General features: G+C 56.9%; 2 protein-coding genes across 2 annotated transcripts in view; one reads left to right on the top strand and one right to left on the bottom strand.

The window, feature by feature from the left end:
- Positions 1 to 848: 848 nt before the first annotated feature.
- On the bottom strand, positions 849 to 8,542 carry Clba1 (clathrin binding box of aftiphilin containing 1). The gene is made up of 5 exons (XM_028883690.2): positions 7,713 to 8,542; positions 6,405 to 6,550; positions 4,985 to 5,114; positions 2,664 to 2,780; positions 849 to 1,542 (listed from the first exon to the last, which is right to left on the bottom strand). The coding sequence occupies exons 1-5, from the start codon at positions 8,142 to 8,144 to the stop codon at positions 1,381 to 1,383; spliced, it is 987 nt and encodes a 328-aa protein (XP_028739523.1). The 5' UTR covers positions 8,145 to 8,542; the 3' UTR covers positions 849 to 1,380.
- Positions 8,543 to 14,768: 6,226 nt separating this feature from the next.
- Ahnak2 (AHNAK nucleoprotein 2) overlaps positions 14,769 to 24,517 on the top strand; it is a 29,899-nt gene continuing 20,150 nt past the window's right edge. The window contains 1 exon segment of the mRNA XM_028883694.2: positions 14,769 to 14,838. Within this exon segment, the coding sequence (XP_028739527.1) occupies positions 14,784 to 14,838 (55 nt within the window). The 5' untranslated portion in view covers positions 14,769 to 14,783.

The raw sequence follows: 24,517 nt of genomic DNA, 5'->3' as shown, positions 1-24,517 counted from the left end.
CTTATCCACTCATCCACTGCAGAACAACCCAGATGACACCATCTCGGACACTGAACCAGGCTGCACTGAGCAGGGCACAAACAGCTCTTCCAGACGGTTCCTCCCTTTGGATATGGCCCCCGAGCAGCAGGATTGCTGGATCACATGGGAGTTGTTTTAAAAAGACTCTTTATACTGTTTCCCATAATAGTTGTTCTCGTCTACATTTCATCATGTCCTTGCCAGCTCATCTTTATCCTAACAGGAGTGTGGTGCCTCACTGAGCCTTACTGCACTTCTCTATGGTTGATGGTGGGAAGCATGTTTTTCATATGCCTACTGGCCTTTACATGTTTTTTTTTTTCATTTACATTTTCTGAGAAGCATTTTTTACTCCAGTTATCTTTTCTACTGGGTAGTCTGAGTAACTTATACACTGCTTCCTTTCCAGACAGCAGTACCTCTGCATCTGCAGCCACAGGGAAGTTGTAGCTTCCTCTTGCCATGTGCTGGTTAATGCTGCTTTCTGAAAGTGCACAGATAAGGCAGCTTTCCTAAACATCTGGCAACCCCCCCAAAACAAACACCCCCTCCCCACATAAAAGAAAAATAATGGGTTATCCTTTCGTTATAAGCCTCAAACTATATGTCACCTAGTGGTGGCTGAGTACAAGGATCAGATGTATCACCAGCACCTTTCTTCTCCTCTACTGACGGGAGCAGTTCCAACACTCCATACGTCCTGTCTAGACTGTTGTCTGGTTCCGGACAACTTGGTCAGTTCAGTCAATAGTGAAGCTAGTGTCTCCTGAGCAAGTCAGCCCCACAGTAGCATCTCCAAGAGCTAATGAGTCAATAAGAACACAGGCTTACATAGTCTTTTCTTTTTAATAAAAGTTTACAAAATTCAGTGCTGCCTTGAGTATGCCCCTAGAAGAAAAAAGTTCTCTCAGCAGATGCTCATCCAGCTGTTCCCCTGGGACACCCAGTGCGGTTTCCCACCCACCCTTCTACTCAAGAGAAAAGCTTGTCTCAAGGCTGCTGGGTGAGGGAAGGATCCGGCACAGGGGTATGCATTAACATCTTAGGGAACAGCACGAGGGAAGCCAGGGCCAGGGTGGGGTCCTGCAAGTGACTCATGGATCCAACTATGAGCCAGGCAGGAGTCATCAGGCACCTGGTGCCAGCCTACAGTGTCCCCAGAAACTATGGAGACTGATTCTGCCCTAGGACATTACCTCTGTGCACCCCATCAGATCTGAGCGCATTAGGTATACAGTAGGTTGATAGAGGTCCTAGGAAACAATCATGGATCTGGGAAACAATGCCATAGAATAGTTCTCAGTACTAAAACCAGTAAGAATGTAAAATATCTCACAGAGGTACAAAGTACTCCTGCTTTTAGCAAACATCATTACTAAAGAATGCCATTTTTAGGTTGCGTGGAGTAAAGATCTTTTTTTGTGGAATGGTGATGTAGTGCCCATTTCCTTGTAGTGGTGTCTTCAGAAACAGGCTGTAGGTAATCAGGCTGCCTTGTCTGCTGCCAGATGTCCCTGAGAGCTGAGAGGAAAGTGGAGATCAGGTACTAGATCTGACACTAAAGAAACCTGGATAGGTTCCCTGCATACCCTGGAGCCCCCCTGGATTCCCTTCTTGGCCTCAATGTGCAGTTCAACCAGAGAACCATCGAGAGGGTGAGGACAGAGGCTACAAGAAGTCATCCACTCTGCCCTGGCCTCTCCTCCCTGTATCTAATTACTGCCACATAACTTCCCATATGGCCAGACCAAGTTCCTTACAATTCTGTGACTGCCCTGCTGTCCAAAAGCAGGGTGGGTCTGTTCCTTACTGTGTTCCTGGCCCTTGCACTGGGTCTTACCACCTCAGCCCTTGCACTCCTGACTCCAGCATCTGGTGGACCTCACAGATTTCCACCCTCAGAGCTGCTGCTGGACATCCTCCAAGTACTATGGTGAAGGATGAACATTCTAAATGTCTTGTTGCTTAAAGGCAACTGCAGCACTCCTTCAGAGGTTTGTCCTTCCAAAAGCTGAGGGATAGTCTCAGGGGACCTCTGGCATCATGCCCTGTTAGTTCATAATGATGCCCATTCCTGAGTGCCATAGAGCCCATCATCTGCCCCATATATCAACCAAGGCTGCAGCTCGCCTCCGCTGGGCGCCAGGCACCACTGTGCCCTGATGCTTGGCTTCCCAGAGACACAGGGCTGTATTCCGTCCCCTCCCCTCCTGTCACCTCTCCCCAGCACTACAAAGCAGATCCTTGTGGCAGGTACCCCAGTCCCTGCCTTACTGGTTGTCTCCTGGGCACACATACAGACAGCCCTTCCTGAAGTGTCTGGTTAAAGGTGGGTACGAGATCCAGTCCAGACAGGCCTGCTCTTCCTCCCTGGTAAAAGGGAGGGGTAGGAACAAGACCCCTTTCCAGTCCACACCTCTCTTCCGGCTGGGCCCTGCTGTAATGGACTGATGGGGTGGCTGCAGAAGGACCCTCAGCCTGAGAAGTGCTGCTCCCCAGACCTGTAGGTGCCTCTGCCAGCCTCTGACCCAATGGTTATAGCCACCCTGGCCTTTCGACACCCATCCTGGTCCTGGGGTGCTCTTGACTAACAGTCCATGGTCCTTGGCACTCTGAGGGATGGGGCTCCTGACTCTGCTCACCTTGGTCTGAATCAGGGCTTTGCAGTGGTGTAGGCGGAAACTGCTGACTGCCAGCAGCTCTTCAGGCTTTCTGAGGTCAGAACCTTCTAGAACATGACCCTGGCCTCCAGAAAGGCTCTAAGGAAAGAAACCTCTGTTACAGCATTGCCAATTTCACTCTAAGATCACAGTAATCTTAATTCTGGATGCTTTGGGTCCCTCAGAGGGTCAGACCCATGGCCCTACCTCCCACCCTTGCCTGCCACCTGCTGAACATCACCTGGTTCATGAGCCTCAAGAACTGGGGCGCTCTGCAACCTTCCAGACGTGGCTAGGATGTGTCTCTAAAAGGTTAGGTGTTATGAACTGAATTCCTAAGTTCATAAGTTAACTGCATTTGGAGGGAGACTTTGGGAGGTGATTAGGCTTAGAGGTTATCACAGGCTGCCTCCATGGTGGCATTAGTGGCTTTACGAGCAGAGCAGAGAGGCTAGCACTGGCATGCCTGCTGTGTCTCCCTCATGATGCTGAGCCGTGCTGTAATGGAACCGGATGCTGAAGCAGGCATCAGCGCCACATTTTTGGACTTCCAGCCTCCAGAACTATGACTCACACGAGTGTGTGAATGTTATAAACTACCTGGTGTTAGGTACTTTGTTACAGCAACAGAAAAAGAATGTCTTCATAGTCACCTCCAGGAAGTCCCCTTCGCCTCTCCATTGCCTGGAGTTGTCCCTCTGGAGCCTGACACCCAGGAACCTATTTCCTAGCCTTCAGGTTCAATGTTTCCTGCATCATAGGGTCAGGCTGACCTCCTATGTGGGGTGTGGGTGGGAAGGGGTTGGAAGGATGCTCTTCTCTCCTCCCAGTTCCTCACTCACTTCCTGACCAGCCTGACGACCTTGGGCTGCTAAGGTAACCAGCCCACATCGCTGCCCTCACCAGGTCCGAGCTTCCTTCCTTCTTGGCCTCTAAGTTTCTCTATTTAAAGCTTTGCATAGTATTTAAGAATGAAAAGATCTTGGCCACCTGACCTCTGGCTCTGAGGTGTAACATCTCTGGAAACTCAGGGGCTTGACCTGTGCATGCTCATGCTTCACTGGGCGCTGTCCACTACTTTCTCCAGCCACCTCCTGGGCCTTTCTCTCCTGCTGCTCTGCCCTGGACTTGGCTGGCTCCCATCTCAGACATCAGGCTTTCTTCTTGGGACCACCATATGTTTAGTGGGTACCTGATGGCTTTGACCGCCACCTAAACCACCTCTCAGGTATACACCAAATCAACCCACTACATCGCCGAGGTGCCTCAAGTGTGCCTGATCCCACACATACCACATATCCATGCAGAACTTGACCTCATTCCCAACCCCTCCTGTGTGCTGCTGTAGCCTTGGCTCTACATGCACCTCCATTGGCAGGCACCTGGCCCCTGCCCATCCTTCTTCTCTACCTGCTTCTATTCCCTTTAGCGGCTCCCAAGAGGCCTACCACCGACAGGGTAGCACATCACTGCGTTCTGCTATGACACGGTATCACCTCCTTTCATGCAACCGTGACCCACATACACCTTGTCTCCTCGTGCCTGCTGGTGTATACTCCTGCTGGAGTCACGCACATGAATCTAAGGACAGCATGCCACCAAGAGCGACAGGACATCCCACCCCACTACCCTCATGCCGTGCCTTGCCCTCCCCAACTCTGCCCTGTTCCAGTCTGAGGAGAACATCAAGACCTTGTGGAAGATGGTCTTCCCAGTGCAATGGCAGGTAGGTGCCCTTACTACAGAGTCTGTATTCAACACCACCCACCCTGTCCCTGGTCAGTGGTCTCCAAAGTGTGCCAGGCCAGCTTGACCGGCCACAGTGTAGTCTCCACCTCCTGTAACAGTTTCCTGAATATGAAAAACCCCCCACAGGCTCCTGTGCTGGGGGCTTGTTGCCAGCTTATGGCTTTCTGGAAGTGACTGGATCCTGAGGACCCTAACTTCATGCATGTATTAATTCACCAATGGGTTCATAATCCCACAGCATTACTGTGAAGTGACAGAAATTTTAGGGGTGAGGCCTGGGTGAAGGGAGTGGGTCATGGGAGGTGTGTCCCTGAGGCTCTATCTTGCCTTGGTCCCTGCTTGCTACTGCTTCTCTCGGCTTCTGTCCACTGTGACAGTCTTCTTCTGTGATGCCCTTCATCTCCCCACAGGCCCGGAAACATGGAAACAGCCCACCACAGGCTGAAGCAGCTAAAATCTGAGCCAAAATAAATCTCTTCCCCCCTCCGGGTATTCTGCTTGGGCACGTCAGCACAGTAGCAGGCCTGACTGCCACACTCCCCGGGCCTCCTTACCTTCTGAGCAGCATCTACCCCAAGGACAGGAAAGAGGTTTTCCCAACAGTGAGATTCGCTCCAGAGACGCTGTGAAGCAGATGCAGTGTCGGGGTTCTGAAGAGCTCTCCAGAGTTTCCTAGATTCAGAGCTGGGAGAAAGATGCAGTCACGACCGGAGACCTGAAAGACTTCCCCCGCACATCACTGAAGCCCAGCCCTACAGCAGAGGGCACTGGCCCATGAGGACTCAGGCCTGGGCGCTCCTCTCTTGTAAACCCAAACATTTACTAACAACACGTCCTCTACCTATGTGTCTTCTTGGAGAAGCCTGAGGCCAGATTTATTGGTGTTATTCACTCAAGTGTCTACAACTGTACTGGTCACAGAACAGGTGCATGCAATACAGAACGCATACTCAGGAGAGTCAATGAAGAAACCCATAGGGGAATGTTGACTGTGGCCATGTTAGTGCTGTGTGCCGTGTGCACTGAGCCTGTGAGAAGTAAAATGGCACCCAGTAGCTGCAAGGCCATACAGGATGTGTCAAATGCTGGGTCATCTTTTCCCAAACACTCACGTTTCTGAACATACAAGAGTGTTCCGCCCTAAAGCAATAGCCATCCCCCTGTTCCAGCATGTCTAGCCTTGCCAAACCTGACACCTGGGCCACCTGGGCCTCTGAAAAACTTGACATTAGCACAGCCACCTCTAGCTGGGGCTGCCCTGAGGCAGGTGCTCCAGATAGGCTACACTTTACAGGAGCGCCAGGCAGCTGGGTACTGCTGGTCACAGCCCCTGGGCTCCAGGCCTAAATCCCTAGGCCCTGGTGGAGGGTCTTCAGGGCAGGTTCTGGGTTGGCCCCACATGGTGGTCATGATGGATAAGAGTCCAGAGTCTGCAGAGCTCTGACAAATGCCCAGGCCTGCTCAGGCATGCAGAAACCCGAAGCAGACCAGCTAGCTTTCCCTGAGCCTTGGGTGACAGACAGCCTGCTCACCCTACCTTCTCTTCACGCAGTGTTTCAAGACAATTTCTCTTTAGTATTCTGGCCCCTTACCACTGTTACTGTCAGTGGAGAGCACACCCCTAACAAATGGCCAGCCAGACACTACTCTATGTGTGATTTTCTCTAGAAGCACACACAGGTAATCCTAAAGGTCAGTGATGGCTCTTGGGGTGTTTCCTATAACTGTGGCTGAGGTCATACGGGTCATAACTTGCCACTGAGCCAAATCCCTAGCAGCAGCCCAGAGAGGCCACACCAGGGGCACTGCTGGAGTGTCCATCTGTGCTGCTGGTCCCTCTGGAACGCTGTGGCCTACAGGTGGCTACAGGGACGCTATACTCTCTAGGAACAATCAAAAAGCATTGTGAAACCACTTCTGGAGACAAAGATGAAGTTGCTTTGACAACCCTTGGTCCCAATCATAGTTCATTACCACAGTCTAGGCACAGATGCAAGGCCAGCATTTTCTTCACTGCTTATTTCTAAGAAATGGTCTAGAGAACAAATGTCTTCAGTTGCCCGTTCCACTGGGACTTCTTGAAACGCACACCTAAAAACCTTCTCATAGCTGAGAATGGACTGGAAAGAGAGAACATTCCAATGTTAGGAGCAATGTATACATTATATTATTCCAAATAATTGACTTTAATATGGATGCATTTTGTCCCTGGTTGCATGCTCAGTTGGTGTGGCCATCACTGATGATATTATTCCTCAGAATCTCCAGGCTGTGTGAAGACACAGTGAGAGCCATGGGTTTGCAGGAAAGGAGTGCACAGCTCAAACCTGGTCAGGACACGTGGAGAAGGTGGACTGTCGGGACACATGGAGAAGGTGGACTGTCAATACTGCCCCTGTCTCCATGTCAAGGGGCTCAGAAGTCCATGGGAACGGCAGTGGAGACATACTTTACCTCGCACACGCTGAGTTAGGTGAGGAGGTGTGGACAGAGTCTGAACCAGGTGGTAGCAGAGCGCGGCTGGCAAGTGTTTGGGTGAGTGTTAGGTGTGCCCGTGTGCAGCAGCTCAGCACATTCCTACACTCATCCAGTGTTCTATGTAAAATTCCTGTTATGCACAAATGTTTTCTGACATTTCTAATATGGTGGAGAAAGCCCCCGATTCAGAACCAATGTTAAGGTGCAGCTGACTACAGTAATAATGGTCCTCCTTGGCGGTCCAAGGAGACAGGCCTCCCCAGCAGTGTCTACCCAGCAGCACCCTTTCCTTCCATTCTTTCTCCTTGTACCCATATTTGTTCACCCGTGTTTGGGGCGAGCCACTGGGGAGGAGAATGGCTGGAAGGCAGGGCTCAGAGGCAAAGGTGTGGTCAGTTCTGAGGGCTGAGCAGGACCCTGGCCTGGCACGACCTGGTTCAGTACTCAAAACTGAACTGTGAGCTCTGACGTTCAGGTTTGAGACTTTGTAAATCTGCAAATTCGGGATTCCCCATGTGCCCTGAACAGGACCACACAAGTGCGGCTTCAGGCCCCAGGAGAAAGTTCAGAGAAAGCGGCCCAGCTTGGACCCCCACCGTGCCTTGTTCAGATCCCTTTCTTCGGAGTCCCTTGGCCAAGCCCTCCATTCCTTGTCCCCCCTCTTAAGCAGAGGGCAGCCAACCACACAGCAAAAGACAGACCAGAGAGGGGGCTCAAAGGCTGGCAAGACTCCCACGCCCTCAGCACACAGAAGCCTGGGCAAACTCTAACGTAAAAATACTTCGCACTCAACCACAGAAATACCTCTGAAGACGGGCCAGCAGCAGTTCCTGTCACCCAGGGTCCACCCTGCTGCACCTGGCAAGAACCATGCTCTTTTGGGATTGAAGGGGTTCTCAGCGGCTGATGTTCTGCGGCTCTTCCTAGGAGTTCAAAAGACTGAGAAAACTGCTCGGACTTAGCTGAAGACTCCCGGAAGCCTTCGAACTCTCCCCAGCCTCCGCTGAGCTCCCCTGGGTGTGGACAGCTGAGCATGCAGGCGGGAAGACCCTCTTCCAGTCTGGAGCCGCTAGCTTTCGCATCAGGCAGAGGAGTCAGGGGACCATCGCAGCAGATTCTCCTCCGTTCCAAACCGTCACCACTCCGTCCTCCAGCTGTTTGGTGAAGGGACCCCTCTCCAGGTTCCTGTGCGAGGTCACTCACTGCCTCTCTCCTCACCTCCTGCCCGCCTTGCATCTTGGTGTGGCCAGGCCAGCCGACCCGAAGGAAAGCTGCTCAGAAAACATGCAGCTGCTGAGCTGGAGTTGCCCAGGGCTTCCTGGGAGTGTTCACGTGCCTCTGTGGAGTCGACCCCTCCTGGCACGCGCGGGTGGCCAGTCCTGCACGGGGGCGTGTCCTAGGGCCAAACAAGTGAGGCGAAGGAAGGCCTGTGGACAGATGAGCCGCAGAACTGGGTCTGCGAGGCCGCTGGCTGAAGGCAGGGAGCTCGGGGATCGCGTCCCAGGCGGGAGTCTCACGGGCTCTGAGACCAGGTCCAAGGCCCCAGCGGAGGAGGTCCCGGGCTCCCAGAGGCCCGCAAGGCGCGCACCCACCTTGGCCACCGCGACGCGCCTCCCGGCGCCCGGCCGGGAGATACCCACAGCCAGCTTAGCCCTGCAAGCCGGCGCCGCGCGTTGCCCGGCAACGGTGCGCGCCCGCAGGCTTCCGGCGTGCTTCGCGTGGCGTCAGCACGCCACCGCGTGGCGTGGCCAGCAGCGCCCCCGTCCATGCCCCGCCCTTTTTATACCCTTGCGGGGCCGCAACTTGCGGAGCAGAGGAGAGGGCAATGGCTTCATGGCTAGTGGGATCCAGCCTGCTATCCTGGCCGGCTTTCCTGCCTCCTCCGCCCTACAAATGAGCGGTTCTCGTTTTGTTATGGCGCCAGGTGCTTGTGTGTTCGATGTGTCCCCTGCAGTCACACACCCGGGAGTAAAGCCACTGCCAGGGTGCTGGCCCCTCAGCCTACACCCTCCCACCCTGCTGGCCCTGGTTCCTGCGCTCTTGTTGAATGGTTTCTCAAGACTGGAGGCCACGTGGGTACGATGGAAAAAGTGCCTCGCTGATTTAGCCCAATCCCAGACCACTCTCCCTTGAGTGAGGATGAGGGTCTAATGTCTGCAGAGCAGGGGAGCCACTGACTTCTGTCATGTGCTCACAGTCTGGGCCTGGTCACCAGCCAGTCTCAAAGCAGGGCAGGGCCAGTCTTGGTCATGGGCAATCAGACTCTCACGGCCTCCTGCAGCCAGCTGTGCTGCGGCGTAAGGGTCCCGATGAACCAGCCTTGCCCCCAGCCACAGAAATCCCTGGCCCTTTCCCATCTGTCCCCAATTTCGAGGTTCATGAAGTCAACCTGCAGCATGTCACATCCCTACCCAAGCCATCCTGGACTAGCAGCCATTACCAACCTCCCCTGGGAAACAGGTGGGTCAGGCCTGCATCTAAACCCAGTTCTAGCCCCGTCCTCCATACACAGATTTCCCCCTGCCCTGGACTTCCTTGGGCCCTGCCCTTGCATGAATTACTCGGTCTCTCATCCCCAGCCTCCTCAGAACTATTGGGAGATTTGATTTAAAAGTGACAAGATGAGATCATTCTCTGCATCTTGGACCACAGCCTTCGCTGTTCCCTTGGGCAGACCAGCCTGGCACTGTTCTCTAAGGCAGGCAGAGAGCTCAGGACTAAGGTCTTGGCTGAGCCATTCCAGCTCTCAGTGGCCCAGGAGGATGGGGTCAGACACTGTCTGTGTTTGCAGACACTGCCTTCTGTTGGTCTCACTGTGACCCAGCAGGTCCTCCTCTCCCTTTGCACGGCTCCAATTCCCCTCGCCCACTGCCCTTGCTGTCCTTGAGGTTCAGGGGAGCTGGAAGAAGATAGGAGGACTGAGTCCTGGGCTCAAAGTGGGACACGTAGACTGGGAAGAAGAGTGGGGCAGGAGCAGTCCTTCCCGCCCCCAGTTCCTCCGGAGTCTGTCTAGGCCTCAGCTTTGTCAGGGAGGAGGGAAGACTGGAGAATGCTCAAGGGTCTAGTTCTTGAGTCACAGGCCCAGGTTGGGGTGCCTGTGTGAACAGCGAGTCAGCGGAAGGATGCTCCCCAAAGATGTCCACATTCTAATCTCCAGAAGCCACGGATATGAAACCTTAGAAAATGGATAGATCTGCTGTGTGGGGTTCAAGTGGAGATCTGGAGATGGGGAGATAGTCCTGGGTCCTGTAGCTGTGCTCAGGGGAAATGAGTCCTTACAAAGGGGCACTGGGTGTGGTGGCACAGGCCTGTCATGCCAGCACTGGGAAGCGGATGGAGGAGGATCAGAAGTTAGAAACCAGCGAGTTTGAGACTAGCCTGGGCTAAATGGCGAGACCCTATCTCGCAGGAGGGAGGGAGAGGAGGGGATGGAGAGGTAGGTGTGTGAAAGCCTGTGCTGCCGGAAAACAAGTGTGTATCAGTTTAGTCCAGTCCATTAGTGATGTTTCTGCAGCAGACGTAGTGAACCGACAGACCTGGGTGACCCCGGGGACCCCACTAAAGACGTGCCGCCGTGAGGAAGGGGTGCCTAGTGCTGCCTGAAGAGCAGGTCAGACGGCCCGGGTGGGTGGGCAAAGGAGGCAGCAGCTCTCCTTGGTTAAGTTAGGGCAGCCTGGGCTAGAGCGGCCCCTAAAGTTAAGGTGTGAGAGAGTGGGCTGAGTCCCGAGCGACCGTGAATTGGCCGAGCCCCAACAGTTCTCCATCCCCTCACCTGTTTCTCCCTCTCCGGCCCCCAGTTCCTCTGCCTGGGGTAGTGCTGCTTTACCCAAAGCCTACAGTCACCCTGGTGCCTTCCGAGGTCACCTGATGGTAAGGACCGGTTGAACAGACCGTCCCAGAAACCACTGATGTCTCCCAGTGACATGGGAGGTCACACGCCCGCTTCTGTGCCTGTGGTTTGTGTGGTCCAGAGCTTCCTCAAGTCCCAGGTGGGCCACAGTCCACTGCCGTCGGGGCAGCAGAACACTCCAATATGCCCCATCATCTCCCTACTTCCTGACCCCAGCTGCGTGCTGAGCTGTGTGGGTGCAGGGGTTGGGAGGCCCTGGGACCATGCCCAGACCTCACAAGTACTCAGCACTGAGGAAGAGGAAGTCGAGGCAGGGCCTCTGTGGTCATGGAAATAGAGGGCTCTGGGTAAGGGGCTCCCACCTACTTATGACAGCCCTCAGCTTCTTGGACCTGCAGGCTTGGACCCTTCTTCATGGTCTGAACAAAGACTGAAGCAAAGGACTGAGATGAGTGGGGTGTCTTCGGGGAGAGTGGCCACAGATGCCACTGCCTTCCGCGTGCCTGTGGGCTGAGGTGGGGCGGGGCCATGATGCTAGCAAAACTATTTTTGCCATGTTGCTGCGGCTGCTGCAGGATAATACATCAATCATTGATGCTCTGGGCATCATGGTCAGCCTTCCTGGAGAGGCAGTGGAGCATTGGGTCAGGCCAGTGGGGGAGGGGCAGACGTGAGATAGCCATGACCACATCGGGTCCAATCCTCTCTTTACCTCCATTCCCCGGGACCCAGCCTTTGCGGGGAAAGATCATGGGGTGTTACAGAGCCGCACAACACCCCTGAGTTGACGTTTACAGGAGGTGTGAAGCCTTTGGTTGTGGGCTGGGCGTGGTTGTGAGCTGGGTCATCTCCCCACATGCTGGGGAGGGGGTATAAATTCCTGAGCTAGACCTTGCTGCAGGAGGCCTTCCCCAGCAGGACATCTGTCCCCAGAGGAGGCCATGGGGAGGAGGCTGGAGCCGGAGTGTGGTGACGGGAACTCCTGGCAGTGCATCGCTCTGCAGCAGAGGATGGCCAGGCTTCAGACTGGGGGAAGGAACAGCCCGCGGAACAGGGCAGGTCCCTACCACATACGTTTTTCTCCCTTGCTCCTGTTCACTGTGATCCCATAGCTAGGTTTAGGCTTCAGAACACTACTGGTGTTAGAAGGGTCTGCTGGGCCCTGGGGAGGGAGTCTGACTTGTGGCTGGTCCACCCGCGTAGGTAAGTGGCTTCCGTAACAGGGTCTTCCAAAGGCACTACTCAGGAGTGTACATATCTGTGCACGTGAACCTGAGTGTGTGTGCAGGAGTGTGTGCGCATGTCTGTGGATACTGGGACAAATCCAAGGTGGTCTGCGGCATGTGTGTTGGTGTGAGTGTATGGTCTTGTCTTTCCGTCTGTGGCTCTTTCCTGGGGTGGAAAGCTCTCTAGGCAGATACCCCAAGGTGTCTGTCCCCCACAGTGTCTGGTCTGACCTCTAGTCCAAGGGGGATTATCTGGGAGACGGCAGCTGGACTCCCCATGTTAGGCCTCACCTCGCCCTGACCCTCAAGCTGTAGTCCAAGTGCTGGACCCCGAGCAGCACGGATCTGCCTACCAGCCCTGAGTCAGAGTGGGCGAGAGAAGGGAGGCAGAGCCCTTGGGTTCCCACCCCACATCCTGGATCTGGGACCTAAGCCAGCCCTGAAGCAACCCTCAAGGCTGCAAATGAGTATGGCGGTGAGCAGCCTTGTCTTTTTCTCAAGCCCCAGCAGAGCAGACACAGACGCTTCGACCGTGCACGGCCAGGTCCATGCATGGTCACCTTCTCACTGGGTCAAGGGTGTCCAGGCCCCATGGAGGAAGCTCAAGAGGGTCTCAGGTGTCTCAAGGAAGGCCTCATGACCAAGCTCAACTCATCCTGACAGTGGCAAATGGGAGCGAGCTGGCACACCTGGGTACCTCTTACCCAGCACTGTGCCCCTAACGTGACGGCCTGTTTGAACTGGGGTAGCCTGGATGACATCCACATCCCAAAAGAGCTGATGGGCGCCGCCACAGCCCTAGGTGGATCACGCTAGACAACCTGAGACCACTTTGCTTGAACGACGTTGCCGAGAGACCAGGGACATAACCGGGTCTTCACCCAAAGGTCTTTGGTGATACAAAACTACGCCTTGTTCTCAGGCCCTTGCTCTCAGAACCTGAAGCCGGATTCAGATGCACCGGACCGACAGACTGAGACCTCCCAGCCTACCCAGCAGACAGAGATGTACCCCAGAACCCAGAGGCCCCTCTGCCCAGAGACAAGGTAGTGTTCTTCATCCAGGGCGTTTCCCCGGGGACGGGATGAGACCCGTGTCCCACCAAGGCAGGGCTGAGGCCTGTTCAGCTGGAGGGGAAGGCTGCCAAGGCTCCTTCCCAGCAGTGCCTGGTGTCTGTCTGACCCGTGTTGTTGGCAGGCTGCCCAGCACTGCAGCCGAGCTAACGGGAACTGCCGAGGGTGAGTCATTCCAATGCCCACTGGCTCACCTGGGCCCTGACTTCTGTGGGGAGTTCCCGCTTGCACCTAAGACTGTGTGCTCCTGTGTGCATATGCATCTGTGTCCTGTTACACTTGGTGTGGGTGTGTGTGTGCACATGTCTGAGTATACGGGGACAAATCCAAGGTGGCCTGTGGTGTGTGTGCCGGCCTGAGTGCATGGTTTTGTTCCTGGGTCCGTGTGGCTCTTCTGCTGCGTCTTAGCCTCCCCTGGCTCCCACCCCATCTTGCTGCCCTAGAAAAAGTGGTGTGCATACCTCCCTCTCTGTCCACCTGGCATGGCTGGCACACTGTCCGGGACATTTCTCTCCCTCAGACCTGCACCAGGCTGGGGTCAGCCAACTCTGCTTCTGTGGAAACTTCTTGGGCCTTTCTCCCCCCAAAACGTGTTCCCTCCTGCATGGTGCTCAGGTAGAGGCCGGCCGGTGAGATCCTGCCCTCTCCTGTCAAGCAAGGCCTTACCCAGTCCTCTTTGTTAGCATCCAGGATGTCCCAGGATGGCTGAAATCCCACCCAACCTCACTGCCCTCGTCCAGCAGCTCATGATTTTTCAGAATGCCTCCCCCAAGCTTCGACCTGGAGCCCCTGACGGTGCCTGTTCAGGCCATGTTCCGGACCTGCTCTCATGCCCATCCTGAGAACCAATATTGCCTCCCCACTGACAGGAATAGTTCCCACACTTGTCTTGTTCACAGCCCCCTAGGCTGCCCGGAACCTGCCAGGGGCCCCCACTAGCCATCCAGCACTGCCAGGCTGTACCTTCGCTGCCGTGCAGCCGGGGCCAAGCCAATAGAGTCCTGTCATGGTCAGGTCCCAGGGGCCAGGCTCTTTACAAAAAACAGTGAAAAGACAAGTCCTGCCTTGGGGCTGTAGGGTGGCCCCAATTCTGGCCCTGTTCTCCCGGACGGCCTACAGGGGATCTGCCCAGGCCCCCATGACCAACTATCGGCTTCTAGCCTGTCCTTGCATCGGCTTTACCCCGTCTCTTATCTTTTGCCCCCGAACCCCATCTTCTCCTGAAGAGCTCAGATCGCCAGCTGTCATTTCCCTGGACTGCGGTGCCCCACTGTCAAGCTGGAGGGAAGGAAGCCCTGGATTCCGGGTGCAGCGATCCGGTGGCCCCTGGAGAAACTTGACAAATCTCTGCCCCAGAAACGCAATCTGAAGGAGGGAGGGGGTGAAGTCAGCTGGGGGTAGGGCAGACCACAGGGGCCTGGGTCCGACGGGGCGGGTCCGGTGTAGGGCGGGGCCTCAGCTGCGGCAACCAATGGGCTGAATGAGACCGGCGGTAACCGCCCTCGCCGTCTCTGCCGAGTGGTCAGCGCGGGCTGGGCGGACCAGGGCGGGGCCGTAGCCAAGGTCTGGAGGTACCCCAAGCGTAAGCCGCAGTCACAGCCCGGCTGCCCGCGGCAGCGCAGGGTACCGAAGCCGTGGGCTCCGCCCTTCTCCAGGCGCATCAGCTCCTGGCCTTGACTGGACGCGCAGGGCCGGCCGCCGGCGGCCCGCACCACCAGCCGCCAAGATGTGCGACTGCTTCCACGTGGTGCTGCCCACCTGGCCCGGAGCCCCCGGCAGCGGTGCGCCTCACCCCCGCCTGCAGCCCGCTTCCCTCGGGCGGGTGGGCTCTGCGGGCGCGCCGGGGCGTGACGGGGGGGCGCGCAGTGCGGGACAAGTTGCGCGTGGGAGGAAGGGCAGGGGAGGTGGATGGGGGCTGGCGGGCGGGTCTCCGGTGCTTTTGGTCCTCCGCTGGCTCTGTGGGTCTCTGCATCTCGCTGGTCCTTGTGCCTGCATCGTTCTTCTCACTGCTCTCCCCATCTCCGCTGCTCACTTTGTTTCTTGGGTTTGCATTACTCCGTGTGGCTCCTTGCGCTCCGGACTTGCTCGCTGTCCCTTCCTACCTCTCACCTTTTCATCACGGTCCTCCTGTAACCCCCGGGACGCTGCTTTGCCCAGTGAGGTGGCTATAGAGGCACGTGTGCTTCATACTGGATGGAGCAGGCCCAGGTGATCGGTCATCAGTCCTAGACTAGGAGACCTGCGAGATCTAGCCTCTGACCTGCTTTTGGGGAGGACCATCCTGGCTAGACCAAGGCTTAGACTGGGGCTACCAGGCTTAGGCACTGTCCTGGATGCACTGTGTGGCTACTATGTATACGGAAGGACAACTAGGTGTGGCTGGGGCAGGGTGAGGCTTGAGGTCTGGGGCTTCCTTCCCAAGGGGCCCGAGTAGGGTCCTGTTGCCCCAGTCGAGGCGGTTGACCCCACCCCATGGTCAGTGCTGAGCATCTGCTGCAGAGTGGGCACCTGGTGCTTCTTCTATATGATGGTCCCTGTCCTGGACCTACCTCTGGTGTCTTGGAGGGCAGGGTGGGGCAGCAAGGACCTGCCCTTCAGACCCGGGGTCAGTCCTGCAGCAGCCTGGCCACACCCAGGGCACCTGGCCAGTCACTGGCTAGGGGATTGGGACAGAGGCGCTGCACTGGTACAGGCTGAGCCCCTCCCTGTGGGGGAAAACAAGTTGATAACAGTTATGGCGACGAGGCCACTCACGATGCAGAGTGCGATGCAGAGGGGTGGCCCTGCCTGGCACCTTCTCCACTCAGTGGAGCTGCCAGAGCCCTTCCTGTGGCCTATTTGTCCAGGGTGGGCTGAGGCCGGATTGGAGCCTGGGGCTCTTTGAGAACTGGCTTTTGCTATCCCAGGGGTTCTCCTGCTGGGACTCTCCCACATACAGATGGGAGTCCAAGGGCTCTGACTAGCCAGCCCCACTAGCGGTGGGAGAGTGATGGACCCCCACCTTCTCCTCTTTCCCCATTGCTGGCCCTGGCCCACGTTGCTGCAGATGGGCCTCCCCAGAGGGAAGAAGCCCAGGTGCACAGGACTGCTCTGTCTCCAGTGCTCATGAGTGGCTTCCGTATTCTTAGGTTCAGGCTGAGGGACCACCTCACTGACATTCTGTACCTCACCCCACAAGGGTGTGCCTCTCCCACTCAAGGGCGTCTCTTCCCTCTTTTAACTGCTGGTTCCCTAGCTTGTCTGGAGCAGTTTCTCCTTGTGTCTACCTGCTCTTAGGGAGTTAGAGCAGTGGCCTCTGTGCAGCTCTGGTAGGAGGCTTTCAGGATGAGGGCCTGCATGGTTCTGCCCGGGCTGTCCTCCACTCTGTCCAGGGGCCCAGGGATATACATGCTTCATAAGGATACTCAGTGTGGGTTGAAGGGGAAGGATTGGCTTTAGGCCTTTACCAGCTGTGGCCCACTCCCAACAGGGCAGAGTTGCCCTCCTGTGCCAGGCATACCTGGTGCACACCCTTGGTCATCTGCCGCCTCCTACAGCCCATGGCAGAGCCACCATTATTCCAGCTAACTTGCTCAGAGGCTGCCCCCTGGTGGATGTGCTGGGAATGTACCTACACAAGATTGGGCAGGGGTGGGGAGGGGTGAGGTTGTATAGGGATCCACCCACCCCAGGCATGCCCAAGTGCCTTCACCCACTGTGAGACTGACATCAAGAAGCTTACCACAGGTGCCGGTTGTCACACCGCTCCGGGCAAGCGTGTGAGTGTCTTCCCAGAGGCACAGCTGAGTCACAGAGTTAGGGCGAGTCCTGTTTTCCAACGGTGGCTCCTGTGCCGCACCTGCGTGAGCCTGGCACGGCCTAGGCACTAACTCCCAGCGTTCTTCAAGAAGCCGCTGCGGGATCTGGGGAGTCCCCGGCGCGGTGACATCATGAGGGATATCTGGATGTTCTTTCTTTGGGGCCGGGGGCCATGGAGTGCCTAGCTCCTTCCCCCAGAGAGTATAGGGTCAGAGCAGCTTTTAGGTGCCCGGCCTTGGGGTCAGGACGTAGGTCCAGACCTGACATCTGTGCCCAGGAGTGCCCGGGCTGCCATGCTGGGAGAGAGCTGTGTTCCCAGTGAGGACACCTGCCGCCCTCACCACTTCATCATCTCCTGGATAGGGTTGCCACACTGGTAGGAATCTGTGTTCTTGTTCTGAAGATGGGATACGGAAGCAGGGAGCAGGGTTGCGGGGCCCTGCGTCACAGTGGAACTCGCTAGACACCCAGTAGAGAGAGGCGGTAGGTGGTTCTGAGAGGTACTAGCTGTCCTGCTCTACCAGGCAGGGCACAAAAGAGGCTGGGTTCTGGTGGCTCCCCCTCAGCTTACACGTATCTGTGGACGGGCACCGAGGGGGAACAGGGGGGGTTATCCTGGACTACTTCCCTACTTGAATGACGTGAGATTAAAAGCTGCTGTTGGGGGCTGGATCAGTTGCTAACAACACCTGAGGCTCCTTTTTCCTTTCTCCCCTCCCCCCTATTTATTTATTAATTTTCAAGACAGGGTTTCTCTGCATACCCCTAGCTGTCCTGGAACTCATTCTGTAGACCGGGCTGGCCTTGAACTCAGAGATCTGCCTGCCTCTGCCTCCTGAGTGCTGGGATTAAAGGCGTGTGCCACCACCACCCAGCAAGGCTCTTTCTTTGGATGGCTCAGGGGACAGGACTGTGCTTCATCCTGCTTTCTCCAAGCCCCGGGCTGTATCTGTTTTTTACTGTCAGCCAAGAAAGGGGTAGTTTGGGCTTGAGAGTAGACAGGAGGATTGGGCTGGCAGATCCCCCAGCCTCCCAACCTCCTGTGCTCGGGCAGCTGTGCCCACCTCCACCTATGGTCCTGTAGCAATGCCTTGACCCTCTCTCTGCTCAGACAGGCTCGTCTGTCCTGGGCTACGCTAGTGGCTGCCCCTGACAAGAGCATTTCACTCCAGCCTCTGTGTCTTTCCTTCCTTCCTTCCTTCCTTCCTTCCTTCCTTCCTTCCTTCCTTCCTTCCTTCCTTCTGTGACCTCCTCCACACCCTTCACTGAAGATGTTTGTGTTTCAGGTGCAGCCTGGACCAGCTTGGCTAGGGAGGAGAGGTTTGAGCCCTGGCAGAAAGAGAGGAACCCTTCCTATCTATCTGGGTGTCACGGCCACATGGGAACAGAAAGTCAAGATCTCGCTGGTATTGTCCTCTGCCCAGGAGGAGGCAGATCTTGCACCCAGGGATGGTCTCAAGTATGAGAGATGCCTACTCATCTCTGCCTGTCCACCTTTCCACCTGTGCCTGAGAGCTGGTACATTACTTCCTGGAGGTCCCCAGACTTAGGAGGGAGAGCAGAGATTCACTCATTGCTTGTCTAGCAAGTGGGAAGTGGCCCCAGTATATGGAGGTGTCATGGAGGGCTCAAAGGTGTCCATGAGGAGGGAGGCCACAGGCAGCAGTAACCATGTTCACCAGGCTGGATCTGGGCAGTTCTTGGATAGGGGACAGGCGCTGGGCAAATGGAGTTATACAGAGGGAGGGGAGGCTTAGTTTGGTGGAGACACTGACTCCCAATTTTGGACCCCACTCTAAGGGAAGCTGTTGTCCTGTGAAGAGCATGTCTCCAGGGACCCTGTCTTCCTGTTCCCTGCCTCTGTCTCTGGGTTTCCCTTTATTTTTCTTTTTTTGGAAGTCATGGGCCAAGGGAGCCAAGGCCTGCCTTGCTGGGATAAATATTTAATAGTCAGAAGCACTTTCTCAGATGGAAAATTGGGTCTGGGCCCAGGAGGCCTGGGGCGGGAGGCTGTGTTCCCCACCTCCCACACCCCACGCATGGCGGCGGAAACACTCCCAGCCACTCCTGCCGCTGGCCGCTGAGCTCCCTCCCATGTGTACAGGTGGGGACAGAGGACGGTGCTGAGGTCCCTCTCCAGGGTCCTGGCTGCACACTTGGTCCTTGCATCCCAACGATGAAGGAGGAGCGGTGGGCAGAGTTGTTGGGTGTTGTGGGGCAGACCAGGAAGGGACCTTAAGTCCCTTCCCTGCCAGGATACAGTGCTGGCAGTGAGGGCACAAACAGCTCAGGGCCTCCACTGGACCTGGGCCTCCTTGTCCACAGGCCTGCCCCCCGCCCCTTAGGAGCTGCCCAGCCCTGGGATTTACAGCTGCGTCAAGGCTCCTGCTTGCCTTGAGTGGAGGTGAGAACAGGAACCAGCCTGCAGGCATGGAGGCCAGGTGCCTGGTCTGCCTCCCATGTCTTCTTTGATGCCCTGGTGGCCTTTGTTTCCTGAGAGCGGGACCCTCTGTGGGAGGAAGAAGAGCAGCCTGCCGCAGATGCTTGGGGCCAGCCCACCATGGGGTGGCTCCTTCCTTGGCAGGCCTCGCTAGAGGGTGGGAGGGTGGCAGTGGCACCCAGGACGTGCTGTGACACATCCCCTAGGAATGCCCTGGGCTGAGTCACCATCAGCTGCCCCCCCACCCCCTGCCCCGGCCCCACCCAATCTTGTCACTGCCAAGTTCCCATGGTATCAGAGGGCTGGGCTGGGGTCCCAGCAGCTTCAAGCTGGACGTGCAGCGGTCGTCACTTGACACACCTAAGTCTTAGGGTCTGTGACATGTGACTCGCAGATGCCCAAGCCCTCCACTGACTCACACCTGACCACTGGGCCCTGCTCTACAGAATCAAGGGTTGAGCAGGGTGTGTGTGTGTGTGTGTGAGCATCCTTAGGATCCAAGGTAGGCAAAGCCTGCTGAGAGTCAAGTGAGCCCCTCTGGGTCGGCTCTGGGCAGAGGCAGCTCGTGAGGTCCTCCAGAATCACAGCGATCCCGACTTTCCCTCCCTGCTGTCACCCTGTCCCAGTCCCTGTCATCTCAGGAGTCAATGGTGCAGCGGCTCGGGGGGTGGGAGGTGGGGGATAGGGGGGGGGGAGGGGTAGGAGGTGGGGGAGGGGATGGAGATGGCCCATGCCAGTGCTTTTTCTGTGGCAGAGCCCGCGCTGGGGGATCATGACCCACTCGGGTTTGGAAGATGACTCAGCCGTCCAACAGCCTGTCCCTCTGCAGGGACCATCCCTCCGGCTATAGTGAGGTGGGACTCCCAGGCTATGGCCGTGGTGATCTCAGATCCGCCACCCCACCCCACCCCAGGTGGGTGGGGCAAGGGACAGAAGAAGCTGGGGGAGTCAGAAGGCAGTGTGCACTGGGCCCCAGGGACCGAGGGGCCTGGCGGGATTGATTGCCAGGCTCAGGAGACCTACTTCATGCCAGCATCCTTCCCGCCTCCCCTCCCGCTGTACTGCCCCAGCCTGCAGCGCCTTGCTGACTCAGCCAGCCTTGCCCCACCTAGAGCTGACAGTTTGGTCTGGTGTCAGGCAGTAAACAGAGTTCCCAGGTGAGAGCTGCCTGGGAGATGGGCCCTGGAGCGGGAGGTGGGGAGCAGACCTAGCCAGCTTCCTTGTGCAGTGTAAACAGAGCTGTTTTCTTCTGTCACCACCGTTAGGTTTTTAGGGCAAGGGTGGGAGAAGCCGGCCGGTTCTTCCCCTTCCAGGACTGAGGGTGCCCCTCAAGCTCTGCCCCTTTGCCTCTTTGCTCGCCAGTGACCCCTGCCTGCCTTCTCTTGTCCTTGGCGTTCTCTGAGCTGGTCTCCACTTCAGGCTGCTCTCGGCTTCTGTATTCCAGTAGAGAGCCTGGCTCTTCTGATGCTTCTAGTGGCTCTCATCTCAGGGCCGACGTGCTGATCTAGGGCCTGGTATGTTTGGCAGGACCGCCCATATTGACATCCCCTACCCTGGAACCCTGGGCTGGACCCCTTAGTTAGCTCTGAGAGCCTGCTGCAGCCTGTGCTTAGGCTCAGGTGCCCACAGCCGGCCCCGGGATCCCAGCAGAGCTACAGCTGGTACATCTGGTAGCTCCTGCTCAGGCCTGCTGTCCCCCTAGAGCAAGGAGGGGCTGGAGCCGAGGAGCCCGGGGAGGTGTGTGAGCTCTGGGCAGTGCGTGACTTGAGATCTGAAGACCAAGGAGGCAGCTTTCTCAGCCACCATTAGTCTCCAGAACCTAAGGGTGGGAGTGAAATGCAAACGTCAGTTTTGAGGTCCAGCTACACATGTATTATGCAGTACCCCTCACCCCATCCCCAAGTGCAGGAGATGCCTTTTGCCAGAGCACTAGGAAGGTGTTGTGTTGGGCGTGTTGAGGATCGAGCTAGCCTTTCCAGACTTCCTCCTCCTCCTCCTCCTCCTCCTCCTCCTCCTCCTCCTCCTTCTCCTCTTTCTCCTCCTTCTCCTTCTCCTCTTCCTCCTTTTTTCTAAGACAGGGTCTCACTATGTACCTCTGACTGTTCTGGAACCTATCATGTAGACTAGGCTGGTCTCAAACTCACAGAGATCTGCCTATCTCTACCTCCCAAGTGCTGCATGGACCACCACATCCAGCCCCTTCCCCTTTTTTGAGCCCCCAACCATCACAGGGAAACTGAGGCCCAAGACCTGGGCCTGGGAGAACCCGCTTTCTGTCTGTGTAGCCACACAACAGGCAGCAGCTGCTGCTCACACCGTGGGTAACTGGCTGGGCTGGTGGTTGTGAGTCAGACAGCAGGCGTTTCCTCTCCAGGTCAGCTGCCTGGGCTGGTGGGGGTGGGGAGCTGGGGTGGGGTCCCTGGCTCCCAGAGTCGAGCCTGTGAGGGGAACCACCCACTCCCTCTGGTAGGGTGTGTGTGTGTCGGGGAAGGGGGGTTGGCAGGGCCCTGAGCCTGGCTGAAGACATGGGAGGAGGGACCGCAGGGGAGGGGCTGTGGAGGGAGGGACGGGTGGGAGCAGCCAGCCCAGGATTTCTTCTACACAAGTTTGGGAACGTGTCCTCTTCGGAGAAGTGGCTGCACCCTTCTGCACCCCGTCCCCTCCTGGGCTCAGGCCCGCAACACCTGCCCCTCTCCCTCTCTCTCGCCACTCAGCAGGTCAGAGGGGGCCGGATGGGCAGCCAGCAAGGGAGGCTGGAGGGGCAGAGCTGGGCTGGGCACCTTCCTCCTGTTCTGCTTCCTGCTGATGTTGAAGGATAGGGGTGTCAGTTCTCGGTGGTGGCCGCAGCTGACTTGTGCCAGGGCCAGCCAGGCTGGTTTGGGAAAATGCTAGCGAAGAGCTGTTTGGACCCCAGGTGGCCTGGAGCCGAGAAGGCCCTGGAGCAGTACCTCCCCGCTTGTATTCCCAGCTGTGGGGTGGCACAGAACTCCCAGCTGCCCCTGCCCCTGCCCCTGCCCCTGCCCCTGCCTGGTGTGACTAGTGGTTTTTGCTCGGAGAGAGCCTAGTGCGTGAGGGACATTGGTGCCAAAGGTACCAAGTCGCTATTTTAGTAGCAGGACACAGACCTGCAAGGTTGGGCCTGGTGGCCTAGGGAGGGGTCCTCAGATGGTGGCCGCTGACCCGGGTTGGTGTACAGAGGCCTGGAATGGTTGTAGAAGGTGGCTCAGACAAGACCTGACTCACTCCCTGGGGTTACCCAAGGTGGGACTGGAATAGTGGACTGCCCATGATGGGCCACACTGTTCCTGGTGTCCGGAGTTTTGCCTTTCTACTCAAAGGACCAGGGAAGCTGGTCTATTCTTGGATGGTTGAAGGTGTGGTGACCCTTCCTGCTGGCTTCAGAATCTTTGGGGGTCGATGGGCTAGTATACTTTCCCATGTCTGAGTTTCTCCAGATGCAGGAGCTGGCCTGGCCCACCTGTTGTTCCTACGGCCCACAGATGCAGCGTCCTTCTAAGTCTGGGCAGGGCCGCCCATCGCCGTTGTATTTTGGTTTTTGAGGCAGGTTCTTTCTCCGTAACCCACACTGGCTTGGGACTCCCTGTGGGGCTCCGGCTGGTCTTGAGCTGCCTTTCTCCTTGTCTCTGCCTCTTGAGTGCTGGGATAATGGCCACTCGCCACCACACTCGGCGTGGCCAGGAGTTTTGACCAGCTCATTCTCTTTCCCTCCTTAGCCATTTCTTGTACTAGCATTTATTCTGTCCCTGTTGTATACCAAGCTCCAAGTGTGTGGAACGCAGAGGCAACAACGACAGGATGACCTCGCTGCCTGTGAGTTTGCCTCTGGGGGCGTGGGGTGGGGGAGCAGTCTGTGAAGAGTTCAGCAGTGGAGAGGGCCTGGGCACGGAAGGAAGCAGTGAGCTGAGGCAGGTGATTCCACAGGGCTTGTTTGGGGAGAGAAACATGGGCACATCCTCCTGGGTGTAGCTGGCCTGTGTGGGGAAGAGCTCTGGCCCTGGATTGTGCGGCTCGCCCTTCGGAGCTGGCGCGGTTCCCTAGTCCTCAGACTCATCTGCAGACGCACTGGGGGACGGAGTGGGCAGGCCTGCCACCGCCTGGCTGTTGCTTCACGAGGTCTAAAGGTCTCATGACAGTCAGCCCAGCTTGGCGCTTGCTTTGTGAAGTGCCAGGATGGGGCGAGGCCTGGGCGCATGCAATGTGGGGTGGACCCGGCTGCATGTGAGCCTGTGAGGGCACTCGGATCCCACTCTGAAAGCAGTGGCCTCGGCAGTGTGAGCCTGCCCTGGGCACCCATACACACAAGCCTCAGGCAGCTGGAGAGTCTCTCAGCCAGTTTCCTAAGGATCCCACTGCCCTGGTAACATGCAAACATGGCTACTGAACCAGGCCCCACCTGGAAGTCAAGCAGTCTGAATGCAAACTCCAGTTTTGTTTAGGCACATGCCCCACCCTGCCTCCACGGCCCTGCTCCCGGGATGGCCCTGAACAGGAAAGTGGCCATGGATCATGGGGGCAGGATGGCCCTCTATGCAGCCCCTGCTTGGCTCCCTTACCCTCCTCCGGGGCTGACCTGTTCAGCCTCACCCTAGTCCAGTTCCTAGAACTCCATCTTCTCTAAAGCAGGTGTGCCCCCACGTTGCCCCCGCCGCGTCCTTGTTCGGCACCAGCATGCCCAGGCGGGGGAGTGGCTTCCCCGGGCTCCCGTGGTCCCTTCCTGAGTACAGGTTTGTGTCTGTAGGAGTGGGATGTCAGCGGCAATGTTTGGAACTGTGTGAAGGGCTTGGGGTGCTAGGGGGTAGGCCAGGGAATTTGGGGGACCGTCAGGTGACAGTGGCCAGACCTGCTAGGCTTGGCTCAGGTGTGTCCCCATTTCCTCCTCTATAAAACAGCGCTTTGGTGACCTTCAACAACCTGTATCATTTAGGTGGCAGTATTCAAGGCTGGGCTGCTTACAGAGCTGTCTTTGAGAGAGACGTATGTGGGCAGGCTGTTAGGGTGCTTCCCTGTCTCCTTCCCCTCCCCCCGATCTGGGAGTCATGTTCTAGGTGGATGAGACTCTGCCCCGAGGCTTCCCTCATCCCCACAGCTGGTGGGTGGAGGCAGCCTCTCTATCTAGCAGTCAGTAGAGTTTCTGCTTTCCTCTTTGTGCGTTCCTGGGCGGGGGATCCTGTTAAAGCCTGGAGTGCAGCCTCATGGCAGAG

This window comes from Peromyscus leucopus, chromosome 14 (assembly GCF_004664715.2).
Source record: "Peromyscus leucopus breed LL Stock chromosome 14, UCI_PerLeu_2.1, whole genome shotgun sequence".
Taxonomy (NCBI): domain Eukaryota; kingdom Metazoa; phylum Chordata; class Mammalia; order Rodentia; family Cricetidae; genus Peromyscus; species Peromyscus leucopus.
The sequence above is the reverse complement of the archived record's forward strand: the minus strand, read 5'-3'. Positions and strand labels throughout refer to the sequence as shown.